The sequence below is a fragment of the Phasianus colchicus genome, chromosome 29, assembly GCF_987193195.1.
Source record: "Phasianus colchicus chromosome 29, bPhaCol1.hap1.1, whole genome shotgun sequence".
In the NCBI taxonomy this organism is placed as follows: domain Eukaryota; kingdom Metazoa; phylum Chordata; class Aves; order Galliformes; family Phasianidae; genus Phasianus; species Phasianus colchicus.
In genome coordinates, this window is record NC_143464.1 from 3,607,317 (window position 1) to 3,619,424 (window position 12,108).

The 12,108-nt window shown below is 62.0% G+C and overlaps 1 protein-coding gene across 12 annotated transcripts in view; it reads left to right on the top strand.

Moving 5' to 3' along the window:
* Positions 1–12,108, top strand: part of LOC149914661 (methyl-CpG-binding domain protein 1-like) — a 72,048-nt gene that overhangs the window by 8,055 nt on the left and 51,885 nt on the right. For all 12 annotated transcript variants that reach the window (XM_090126792.1, XM_090126789.1, XM_090126788.1 and 9 more), the window contains exons 3-5: positions 345–459; positions 8,148–8,713; positions 9,950–10,035. In XM_090126792.1, the coding sequence (XP_089982918.1) occupies positions 345–459; positions 8,148–8,713; positions 9,950–10,035 (767 nt within the window). The remainder of the gene's footprint in view (positions 1–344; positions 460–8,147; positions 8,714–9,949; positions 10,036–12,108) is intronic.

Below are 12,108 nucleotides of genomic sequence, written 5' to 3' on the forward strand. Positions count from 1 at the left end.
CCATGGGGGTATTTGGGGTCTCGGAGCCCCCCCTACCCCATTAATCCCCTCTTATGGGGCATTTTGGGGTCCCCATGGGGGTATTTGGGGTCCCCATGGGGTTATTTGGGGTCTCAGAGCCCCCTCCATCCCATAAATCCTTACCTATGGGGACACAGCCCCAATTTTAGGGTCCCCCCACCCCTTATTCCCACACCCCATAAATCGAATTTTACCCCCATTTTTCTTTACCTGTTTCCCCTTTTCTCCTTCAACCCCCACCCTGAAACTCATATGGGATTCTGGGGACCCCCCCCCCCATTTAATTTGGGGTTTTTCCCCCTCCACCCCCCCAAATTTCCCAGCCCTACAGGGGAGAAGTTCCGCAGTAAGATCGAGCTGAGTCGATTTTTGGGGCCGGATCGGGATCTCGCCAACTTCGACTTCAAAAATGGGCTGGAGAGGCCGGGGGGGTCCAAGGTGAGAGGGGGGGGCACCCTAAAAATACCCTAAAAATGGGTGGTGGGGGTCCTGGGGTCAGGTTTTGGGGTTTTGAAGGGGTTTTGGGCGCTTGGGGGCTTTTGGGGTCAGGTTTTGGGGTCTTTGAGGGGTCAGGTTTGGGGTCCTGAAGAGGCCGGGGGGGTCCAAGGTGAGAGGGGGGGGCACCTGAAAAATATCCTAAAAATGGGTGGTGGGGGTCCTGGGGTCAGGTTTTGGGGTCTTGAAGGGGTTTTGGGGTCCTGGGGGGGGGTTCTAGGGTCAGGTTTTGGGGTCTTTGAGGGGTCAGGTTTGGGATTTTGAAGGGGTTTTGGGGTCTTGGGGGGGTTTCTAGGGTCAGGTTTTGGGGTTTTGGGGTTTGGTTTTGGGGTCCCGGGGGGGGTCTTGGGGTCAGGTTTGGGGTCCTGGGGGGTTTTGGGGTCGGGTTTGGGGTCCTGGGATGGTCTGGGGGGGTCCAAGGTGAGAGGGGGGGGCACCCTGAAAATATCCTAAGAATGGGTGGTGGGGGTCCTGGAGTCAGGTTTTGGGGTCCTGGGGTCAGGTTTTGGGGTCTTGAAGGGGTTTTGGGGTGTTGGGGGGGGTTTTAGGGTCAGGTTTTGGGGTCCTGGGGTCAGGTCTGGGGGGGTCCAAGGTGAGAGGGGGGAGCACCCTAAAAATACCCTAAGAGTGGGTGGTGGGGGTCCTGGGGTCAGGTTTTGGGGTCTTGAAGGGGTTTTGGGGGTTTGGGGGGGTTTCTAGGGTCAGTTTTTGGGGTCCTGGGGTCAGGTTTGGGATTTTGAAGGGGTTTTCGGGTGTTGGGGGGTTTCTAGGGTCAGGTTTTGGGGTTTTAGGGTCTGGCTTTGGGGTCCTGGGGTCAGGTTTGGGGTCCTGGGGGGGTTTTGGGGTCGGGTTTGGGGTCCTGGGGTCAGGTCTGGGGGGGTACAAGGTGAGAGGGGGGGGCACCCGAAAAATACCCTAAAGATGGGTGGTGGGGGTCCTGGGGTCAGGTTTTGGGGTCTTGAAGGGGTTTTGGGGGCTTTTGGGGTTTTGGGGTCAGGTTTTGGGGTCTTTGAGGGGTCAGGTTTGGGGTCCTGAAGAGGCGGGGGGGGTCCAAGGTGAGAGGGGGGTACCCTAAAAATACCCTAAAAATGGGTGGTGGGGGTCCTGGGGTCAGGTTTTGGGGTCCTGGGGTCAGATTTTGGGGTCTTGAAGGGGTTTTGGGGTCCTGGGGGGGGTTCTAGGGTCAGGTTTTGGGGTCCTGGGGGGGTATTGGGGTCCTGGGTTCAGATTTGGGGTCCTGGGGGCGTCCAAGGTGAGAGGGGGGGCCACCCTAAAAATACCCTAAAGATGGGTGGTGGGGGTCCTGGGGTCAGGTTTTGGGGTTTTGAAGGGGTTTTGGGGTCCTGGGGGGGTCCTGGGGTCAGGTTTGGGGTCTTTGAGAGGTCAGGTTTGGGGTCCTGAAGAGGCCGGGGGGGTCCAAGGTGAGAGGGGGGGGCACCTGAAAAATATCCTAAAAATGGGTGGTGGGGGTCCTGGGGTCAGGTTTTGGGGTCTTGAAGGGGTTTTGGGGTCCTGGGGGGGGTTCTAGGGTCAGGTTTTGGGGTCTTTGAGGGGTCAGGTTTGGGATTTTGAAGGGGTTTTGGGGTCTTGGGGGGGTTTCTAGGGTCAGGTTTTGGGGTTTTGGGGTTTGGTTTTGGGGTCCCGGGGGGGGTCTTGGGGTCAGGTTTGGGGTCCTGGGGGGTTTTGGGGTCGGGTTTGGGGTCCTGGGATGGTCTGGGGGGGTCCAAGGTGAGAGGGGGGGGCACCCTGAAAATATCCTAAGAATGGGTGGTGGGGGTCCTGGAGTCAGGTTTTGGGGTCCTGGGGTCAGGTTTTGGGGTCTTGAAGGGGTTTTGGGGTGTTGGGGGGGGTTTTAGGGTCAGGTTTTGGGGTCCTGGGGTCAGGTCTGGGGGGGTCCAAGGTGAGAGGGGGGAGCACCCTAAAAATACCCTAAGAGTGGGTGGTGGGGGTCCTGGGGTCAGGTTTTGGGGTCTTGAAGGGGTTTTGGGGGTTTGGGGGGGTTTCTAGGGTCAGTTTTTGGGGTCCTGGGGTCAGGTTTGGGATTTTGAAGGGGTTTTCGGGTGTTGGGGGGTTTCTAGGGTCAGGTTTTGGGGTTTTAGGGTCTGGCTTTGGGGTCCTGGGGTCAGGTTTGGGGTCCTGGGGGGGTTTTGGGGTCGGGTTTGGGGTCCTGGGGTCAGGTCTGGGGGGGTCCAAGGTGAGAGGGGGGGGCACCCGAAAAATACCCTAAAGATGGGTGGTGGGGGTCCTGGGGTCAGGTTTTGGGGTCTTGAAGGGGTTTTGGGGGCTTGGGGGGTTTTGGGGTTAGGTTTTGGGGTCTTTGAGGGGTCAGGTTTGGGGTCCTGGGGTCAGGTCTGGGGGGGTCCAAGGTGAGAGGGGGGGCACCCTAAAAATACCCTAAAGATGGGTGGTGGGGGTCCTGGGGTCAGGTTTTGGGGTCTTGAAGGGGTTTTGGGGTCCTGGGGGGGTTTCTAGGGTCTGGTTTTGGGGTCCTGTGGTCAGATTTGGGGTCCTGCGGGGGGGTTCTGGGGTCTGGTTTGGGGTCCTGGGATCTGGTTTGGGGTCCTGGGGTCTGGTTTGGGGTCTTGAAGGGGTTTTGGGGTCCTGGGGGGGGTTCTAGGGTCAGGTTTTGGGGTCTTTGAGGGGTCAGGTTTGGGATTTTGAAGGGGTTTTGGGGTCTTGGGGGGGTTTCTAGGGTCAGGTTTTGGGGTTTTGGGGTCTGGTTTTGGGGTCCTGGGGTCAGATTTGAGGTCCTGGGGGCTTTGGGGTCAGGTTTGGGGTCCTGAAGAGGCTGGGGGTTCCAAGGTGAGAGGGGGAGCACCCTAAAAATACCCTAAAGATGGGTGGTGGGGGTCCTGGGGTCAGGTTTTGGGGTCCTGGGGTCAGGTTTTGGGGTCTTGAAGGGGTTTTGGGGTCCTGAGGGGGTCCTGGGGTCAGGTTTGGGGTCTTTGAGGGGTCCGGTTTTGGGGTCCTGGGGTCAGGTCTGGGGGGGTCCAAGGTGAGAGGGGGGGGCACCCTAAAAATACCCTAAAAATGGGTGGTGGGGGTCCTGGGGTCAGGTTTTGGAGTCCTGGGGTCAGATTTTGGGGTCTTGAAGGGGTTCTGGGGGCTTGGGGGGTTTCTAGGGTCAGGTTTTGGGGTCCTGGGGGGGTATTGGGGTCCTGGGGTCAGTTTTGGGGTCTTGAAGGGGTTTTGGGGTCCTGGGGGGGGGTTCTAGGGTCAGGTTTTGGGGTCCTGGGGGGGTATTGGGGTCCTGGGGGGGTCCAAGGTGAGAGGGGGGAGCACCCCACAAATATCCTAAGAGTGGGTGGGGGGGGTCCTGGGGTCAGGTTTTGGGGTCTTGAAGGGGTTTTGGGGTCCTGGGGGGGTCCTGGGGTCAGGTTTGGGGTCTTTGAGGTGTCAGGTTTGGGGTCCTGAAGAGGCCGGGGGGGTCCAAGGTGAGAGGGGGGCCACCCTAAAAATACCCTAAAGATGGGTGGTGGGGGTCCTGGGGTCAGGTTTTGGGGTTTTGAAGGGGTTTTGGGGTCCTGAGGGGGTCCTGGGGTCAGGTTTTGTGGTCTTAAAGGGGTTTTGGGGGCTTGGGGGGTTTCTAGGGTCAGGTTTTGGGGTCCTGGGGTCAGGTCTGGGGGGGTCCAAGGTGAGAGGGGGGAGCACCCTAAAAATACCCTAAAGATGGGTGGTGGGGGTCCTGGGGTCAGGTTTTGGGGTCCTGGGGGGGGTTTTGGGGTCCTGGGTTCAGATTTGGGGTCCTGGGGGGGTCCAAGGTGAGAGGGGGGGCCACCCTAAAAATACCCTAAAGATGGGTGGTGGGGGTCCTGGGGTCAGGTTTTGGGGTTTTGAAGGGGTTTTGGGGTCCTGGGGGGGTCCTGGGGTCAGGTTTGGGGTCTTTGAGGGGTCAGGTTTGGGGTCCTGAAGAGGCTGGGGGGGTCCAAGGTGAGAGGGGGGGCACCCTAAAAATACCCTAAAAATGGGTGGTGGGGGTCCTGGGGTCAGGTTTTGGGGTTTTGAAGGGGTTCTGGAGGCTTGGGGGGGTTTCTAGGGTCTGGTTTTGGGGTCCTGGGGTCAGATTTGGGGTCCTGGGGGGGTTCTGGGGTCTGGTTTTGGGGTCCTGGGGTCAGGTTTGGGGTCTTGAAGGGGCTTTGGGGTCTTGGGGGGGTTTCTAGGGTCAGGTTTTGGGGTCCTGGGGTCAGGTTTGGGATTTTGAAGGGGTTTTGGTGTGTTGGGGGGGTTTCTAGGATCAGGTTTTGGGGTTTGGTTTTGGGGTCCCGGGGGGGGTCTTGGGGTCAGGTTTGGGGTCCTGGGGGGTTTTGGGGTCGGGTTTGGGGTCCTGGGATGGTCTGGGGGGGTCCAAGGTGAGTGGGGGGGCCACCCTAAAAATACCCTAAAAATGGGTGGTGGGGGTTCTGGGGTCAGGTTTTGGGGTCTTGAAGGGTTTTTGGGGTCCTGAGGGGGTCTTGGGGTCAGGTTTGGGGTCTTTGAGGGGTCAGGTTTGGGGTCCTGAAGAGGCTGGGGGGGTCCAAGGTGAGAGGGGGGAGCACCCTAAAAATATTCTAAGAATGGGTGGTGGGGGTCCTGGGGTCAGATTTGGGGTCCTGGGGTCAGGTTTGGGGTCCTAGGGGGGTTTTGGGGTCTTGGGGGGTTTCTAGGGTCAGGTTTTGGGGTCCTGGGGGGATTTTGGGGTCCTGGGTTCAGATTTGGGGTCCTGGGGGGGTCCAAGGTGAGTGGGGGGGCCACCCTAAAAATACCCTAAAAATGGGTGGTGGGGGTCCTGGGGTCAGGTTTGGGGTCTTGAAAGGGTTTTGGGGGCTTGGGGGGTTTCTAGGGTCAGGTTTTGGGGTCTTGGGGTCAGGTTTGGGATTTTGAAGGGGTTTTGGTGTGTTGGGGGGGTTTCTAGGGTCAGGTTTTGGGGTTTTGGGGTCAGATTTGGGGTCCTGGGGGGGTCCTGGGGTCAGGTTTGGGGTCCTGGGGTCAGGTTTGGGGTCCTGGGGGGGTTTTGGGGTCAGGTTTTGGGGTCCTGGGGTCAGGTCTGGGGGGGTCCAAGGTGAGAGGGGGGGCCACCCTAAAAATACCCTAAAGATGGGTGGTGGGGGTCCTGGGGTCAGGTTTTGGGGTTTTGAAGGGGTTTTGGGGTCCTGAGGGGGTCCTGGGGTCAGGTTTGGGGTCTTTGAGGGGTCAGGTTTGGGGTCCTGGGGTCAGGTTTTGGGGTCCTGAAGAGGCCGGGGGGGTCCAAGGTGAGAGGGGGGGCACCCTAAAAATACCCTAGGAATGGTTGGTGGGGGTCCTGGGGTCAGGTTTTGGGGTCTTGGAGGGGTTCTGGAGGCTTGGGGGGTTTCTAGGGTCAGGTTTTGGGGTCCTGGGGGGGTATTGGGGTCCTGGGGTCAGATTTGGGGTCCTGGGGGGGTCCAAGGTGAGAGGGGGGGCACCCTAAAAATACCCTAAAGATGGGTGGTGGGGGTCCTGGGGTCAGGTTTTGGGGTTTTGAAGGGGTTTTGGGGGCTTGGGGGGTTTCTAGGGTCAGGTTTTGGGGTCCTGGGGGGGTATTGGGGTCCTGGGTTCAGATTTGGGGTCCTGGGGGGGTCCAAGGTGAGAGGGGGGGCACCCTAAAAATACCCTAAAGATGGGTGGTGGGGGTCCTGGGGTCAGGTTTTGGGGTTTTGAAGGGGTTTTGGGGGCTTGGGGGGTTTCTAGGGTCAGGTTTTGGGGTCTTTGAGGGGTCAGGTTTGGGGTCCTGGGGTCAGGTCTGGGGGGGTCCAAGGTGAGAGGGGGGGGCACCCTAAAAATACCCTAAAAATGGGTGGTGGGGGTCCTGGGGTCAGGTTTTGGGGTCTTGAAGGGGTTTTGGGGGCTTGGGGGGTTTCTAGGGTCAGGTTTTGGGGTCCTGGAGGGGTATTGGGGTCCTGGGTTCAGATTTGGGGTCCTGGGGGGGTCCAAGGTGAGAGGGGGGGCACCCTAAAAATACCCTAAAGATGGGTGGTGGGGGTCCTGGGGTCAGGTTTTGGGGTCTTGAAGGGGTTTTGGGGTCCTGAGGGGGTCCTGGGGTCAGGTTTGGTGTCTTTGAGGGGTCAGGTTTGGGGTCCTGAAGAGGCTGGGGGTTCCAAGGTGAGAGGGGGGGCACCCTAAAAATACCCTAAAGATGGGTGGTGGGGGTCCTGGGGTCAGGTTTTGGGGTCTTGAAGGGGTTTTGGGGTCCTGAGGGGGTCCTGGGGTCAGGTTTGGGGTCCTGAGGTCAGATTTGGGGTCCTGGGGGGGGTTCTGGGGTCTGGTTTGGGGTCCTGGGGTCAGGTTTGGGATTTTGAAGGGGTTTTGGGGTGTTGGGGGGGTTTCTAGGGTCAGGTTTGGGGGTTTTGGGGTCCTGGGGGGGTTCTGGGGTCTGGTTTGGGGTCCTGGGGTCAGGTTTGGGGTCTTGAAGGGGCTTTGGGGTCCTGAGGGGGGGTCTTAGGGTCAGGTTTGGGGTCTTGAAGGGGTTTTGGGGTCTTGGGGGAGTTTTTAGGGTCAGGTTTTGGGGTCCTGGGGTCAGGTTTTGGGGTCTTGAAGGGGTTTTGGGGTCCTGAGGGGTGGGATCTTAGGGTCAGGTTTGGGGTCTTGGAGGGTTTTTGGGGTCTTGGGGGAGTTTTTAGGGTCAGGTTTTGGGATTCTGGGGTCAGATTTGGGGTCCTAGGGTCAGGTTTGGGGTCTTGGAGGGGTTTTGGGGTCTTGGGGGGGTTTCTAGGGTAAGGTTTTGGGATTCTGGGGTCAGGTTTTGGGGTCCTGGGGGGGGTCCTAGGGTCAGGTTTGGGTTCTTCGAGGGGTTTGGGGGTCCTGGGGGGTTTGGGCTCAGGTTTTGGGATTGTGGGGTCAGATTTGGGGTCCTGGGGTCAGGTTTTGGGGTCTTGAAGGGGCTTTGGGGTCCTGGGGGGGGGGTCTTAGGGTCAGGTTTGAGGTCTTGAAGGAGTTTTGGGGTCTTGGGGGAGTTTTTAGGGTCAGGTTTTGGGATTCTGGGGTCAGATTTGGGGTCCTAGGGTCAGGTTTGGGGTCTTGGAGGGGTTTTGGGGTCTTGGGGGGGTTTCTAGGGTAAGGTATTGGGATTCTGGGGTCAGGTTTGAGGTCCTGGGAGGGGGTCCTGGGGTCAGGTTTTGGGGTCCTGGGGGGGGTCCTAGGGTCAGGTTTGGGGTCTTCGAGGGGTTTTGGGGTCCTGGGGGGTTTGGGGTCAGGTTTTGGGATTGTGGGGTCAGATCTGGGGTCCTGGGGTCAGGTTTTGGGGTCTTGAAGGGGCTTTGGGGTCCTGAGGGGGGGTCTTAGGGTCAGGTTTGGGGTCTTCGAGGGGTTTTGGGGTCCTGGGGGGTTTGGGGTCAGGTTTTGGGATTGTGGGGTCAGATTTGGGGTCCTGGGGTCAGGTTTTGGGGTCTTGAAGGGGCTTTGGGGTCCTGAGGGGGGGGGTCTTAGGGTTCTGGGGGGGGTCTTAGCGTCAGGTTTGGGGTCCTGGGGGAGTTTGGGGTCAGGTTTTGGGATTCTGGGGTCAGGTTTGGGGTCTTGGGGGGGGGTCTGGGGTGAGGTTTGGGGGGATCCCCATAATGTGGTGTAAAGTTTGGGGGGGGGGAGTTCCCAAAAATGTCCCCCCCCCCCCCCCATTGATGTGCTCTGTTCTCCCCCCACAGCCCCGCAAAGGCTCCCGATGGCAGCGGCCATCGGAGCCCCCCCCCATCGCCCCCCTCCTGCAGCCTAAAGAGGAGGGGGCGGAGCTTGAGAGCCAAGGGGCGGAGCCTGAGAGCCGGGGGGCGGAGCCTCAGAAGGAGGTGGAGCCTGTGAGCCAATTGGCGGAGCCTGAGAAAGGGGCGGAGCTTGAGAAAGGGGCGGAGCTAACGCCTGGCTTGGAACCGACCAAGGGGGCGGAGCAACGGAAAAGGGCGGGGCCAAAGAAGGGGGCGGAGCAACAAAAGGCGGAGCAACCGGAAGGGGCGGGGCAAGAGAGGGGAACGCAGCCAATCGTAAAGGTGGAGCGAGAGGAAGGGGTGGAGCTAGCGGAGGGGGCGGAGCCTGACGTAACCACGCCCCCTCTCCCTACCCTTTCTATCACGCTTCCTGCTCCTCCTCCTCCCCCCCCCACCCCTCCCCACACCGAGGCCACGCCCCCCCCCTCGGACCCCCCCCTCCCACCACGGCGGACCCGCAAACGACCCCCCCCGGGACCCCCCCTGGAAACCCCCCAGGAGAGCCTGGTGGCGTAAGTTGGGCTTTTGGGGAGGGGGGTTTTGGGGTGGGGGGGGTGGGGGGTTGAGGGGCTGCTGGAGGGATTTGGAGTTGGGGGGGGGGGGTTTGGGGGTGGGCTTTTGGGGGGTCTTGAGGTTTTGGGAGGGGGTTGGGGGGGTCTTTGAGGTCCTGGGGGGGGAGTTTGGGGGGATCTTGGGGGGGGGTTGGGGGTGAGCTTGGAGGGTCTTGGGGGGGGGTCTTGAGTTTTTGGGGGGGGGGTTGGAGGGGTTGGGGGCGTCTTTGGGGTCCTGGGGGGGGAGTTTGGGGGGGTTCTGGGGGGGGTCTTTGGGGGTCCTTGGGGAGATGGGGGGTCTTAGGGGGGTTTGGGGGTGAGCTTTGGGGGGGTCTGGGGGGTCTGAAGTTTTGGGGGGGGGCTTCTGGGGGGGTTTGGGGTCCTTTGGGTGGGATGGGGGGGGTCTTTGGGGTCCTGGGGGGGAGTTTGGGGGGGTTCTGGGGGGGTCTTTGGGGGTCCTGGGGGAGACTGGGGGGTCTTGGGGGGATTTGGGGATGGGGGGGGGTTGAGGGGCTGCTGGAGGGATTTGGAGTTGGGGGGGGGGGGTTTGGGGGTGGGCTTTTGGGGGTCTTGAGTTTTTGGGAGAGGGTTGGGGGGGTCTTTGGGGGTCCTGGGGGGGGAGTTTGGGGTCCTGGGAGAGGGAGGGGGGGGCTGGGGGGTCTTTGGGGGGTCCTGGGGGAGACGGGGGGGTCTTGGGGGGGTTTGGGGGTGAGTTTTGGGGGGGTCTGGGGGGTCTTAAGTTTTGGGGGGGGGCTTCTGGGGGGGTTTGGGGTCCTTTGGGTGGGATGGGGGGGTCTTTGGGGTCCTGGGGTGGGAGTTTGGGGGGGTTCTGGTGGGGTCTTTGGGGTCCTGGGGGAGACGTGGGGGTCTTGGGGGGGTTTGGGGGTGAGCTTTGGAGGGGTCTGGGGGGTCTTAAGTTTTGGGGGGGGGCTTCTGGGGGGGTTGGTGGGGTCATTGGGGTCCTGGGGGTGGGAGGGGGGGGCTGGGGGGGTTTTTGGGGTCTTGGGGGGGGGAGTTTGGGGGGGTCTTTGGGGGTTTTTGGGGTCCTGGGGTGGGAGGTGTTGGGTTGTTTAAAGGGCAATGGGGGGAGGGGGTGGTTGGGTGTCTGTTTTTTTTAAGGGGGGGGGTCTTGAAGTATTTTGGGGTGGGGGGGTTGATGAGCTGTGCTCCCCCCTTGCCCCCCCCCCCCCCCCCCAGGTGCTGTGCCAGTTGCCAGGGTCTGTTCCCAGGGATGACTTTGCCCCCCCAGCGCCGCTGCCGATGGCTGTGCCCACAGTGCAGGGGTAAGGGGGGGAGGGGGGGTCATTTTTTTTTGGGGGGGGGTCGATTTCGGGGGGGTCTGGGGGGCTCCTGAAGTCATTGGTGGGGTCTTCTGGGGTGTGGGAGGGGGTCCTGGGGTCTCTATTGGGGTCTGGGGGGGTCCTGAATTCATTGGTGGGGTCTTTTGGGGGGTTGGGGGGGTCCTGGGGTCTCTATTGGGGTCTGGGGGGGTCCTGGGGTCATTGGTGGGGGCTTTTGGGGGGTGGGAGGGGGTCCTGGGGTCTCTATTGGGGTCTGGGGGGGTCCTGGGGTCATTGGTGGGGGCTTTTGGGGGGTGGGGGGGGGTCCTGGGGTCTCTATTGGGGTCTGGGGGGGGTCCTGGGAGGGGGGGGGTCGTTTTGGGGGGGCCTGTGGGGGTCCTGGGGTCATTGCTGGAGGCTTTTGGGGGATAGGGGGGTCTTATTTGGGGGGTGGTCGTTTTTGGGGGACGTGGGGGGGGCTTAATAAGGGTGGGGGGGGTGCTGATGTCTCCATTGGGGTTGAGGGGTGTCATTGGGGGGGGGGGGGTCGATTTTGGGGGATGTGGGGGGGGGCTTAATAAGGGTGGGGGGGGGTCAGTGGGATCCATGGATGCTCGGGGGGTCCTGGGGTCTTTAGGATCTTTATTGGGGTCTGGGGGGGGGTCATTTAATGGGGGGGTCGTTTTTGGGGGACCTTGGGGGGGGGCTAATAAGGGTGGGGGGGGGGGTCAGTGGGATCCATGGATGCTGGGGGGGGGAGGGGGGGTCCTGGGGTCTGTATTGGGGTCTGGGGGGGGGGGTCTTTGGGGTAGGGGGCTCCTCGGGTCTCTATTGGGGTCTGGGGGGGGTCATTGGGGGGTGGTCGTTTTTGGGTGACCTGGGGGGGGCTTAATAAGGGTGGGGGGGGTGGGTCAGTGGAATCCATGGATGCTGGGGGGAGGGGGAGGGGGGGTCCTGGGGTCTCTATTGGGGTCTGGGGGGGGGGTCATGGGGGGGTGTCGTTTTGGGGGGACGTGGGGGGGGGCTTAATAAGGGTGGGGGGGGGGGTCAGTGGGATCCATGGATGCTGGTGGGGGGGTCCTGTGGTCTGTATTGGGGTCTGGAGGGGGGGGTCTTCGGGGTAGGGGGCTTCTTGGGTCTCTATTGGGGTCTGGGGGGGGGTCTTTGGGGGGGGGGTCGTTTTGGGGGACCTGGGGGGGGGGCTTAATAAGGGTGGGGGGGGGGTCAGTGGGATCCATGGATGCTGGGGGGGGGAGGGGGGGTCCTGGGGTCTCTATTGGGGTCTGGGGGGGGGTCTTTGGGGTAGGGAGCTTCTCAGGTCTCTGTTGGGGTCTGGGGGGGGGTCATTGGGGGGGGGGTCGTTTTTGGGGGACCTGGGGGGGGGCTTAGTAAGGGTGGGGGGGTCCTGATGTCACCATTGGGGTTTAGGGGGGTTATTGTGGGGGGGGGGGGGTCGATTTTGGGGACCTGGGGGGTCTTTTGGGGAGTGGGGGGGTATTGGGGTCTGGGGGGGGGTCATTGTTGGGGGGGGTCGTTTTGGGGGACCTGGGGGGGGGCTTAATAAGGGTGGGGGGGGGGTCAGTGGGATCCATGGATGCTCGGGGGGGAGGGGGGGTCCTGGGGTCTCTATTGGGGTCTGGGGGGGGGGGTCTTTGCGGTAGGGGGCTTCTCAGGTCTCTATTGGGGTCTGGGGCGGGGGTCATTGGGGGGGGGGTCGCTTTTGGGGGCCTGGGGGGGGGGGCTTAATAAGGGTGGGGGGGGTCCTGATGTCTCCATTGGGGTTTAGGGGGGTTATTGTGGGGGGGGGAGGGGTCGATTTTGGGGACGTGGGGGGGGTTTTGGGGACGTGGGGGGGGTCCTGGGGTCTGGGGGGGGGTCTTTGGGTGGGGGGGGGGGGTCGTTTTGGGGGACCTGGGGGGGGGCTTAATAAGGGTGGGGGGGGGGTCAGTGGGATCCATGGATGCTGGGGGGGGGAGGGGGGGTCCTGGGGTCTCTATTGGGGTCTGGGGGGGGGGGTCTTTGGGGTAGGGGGCTTCTCGGGTCTCTGCTGGGGTCTGGGGGGGGGTCATTGGGGGG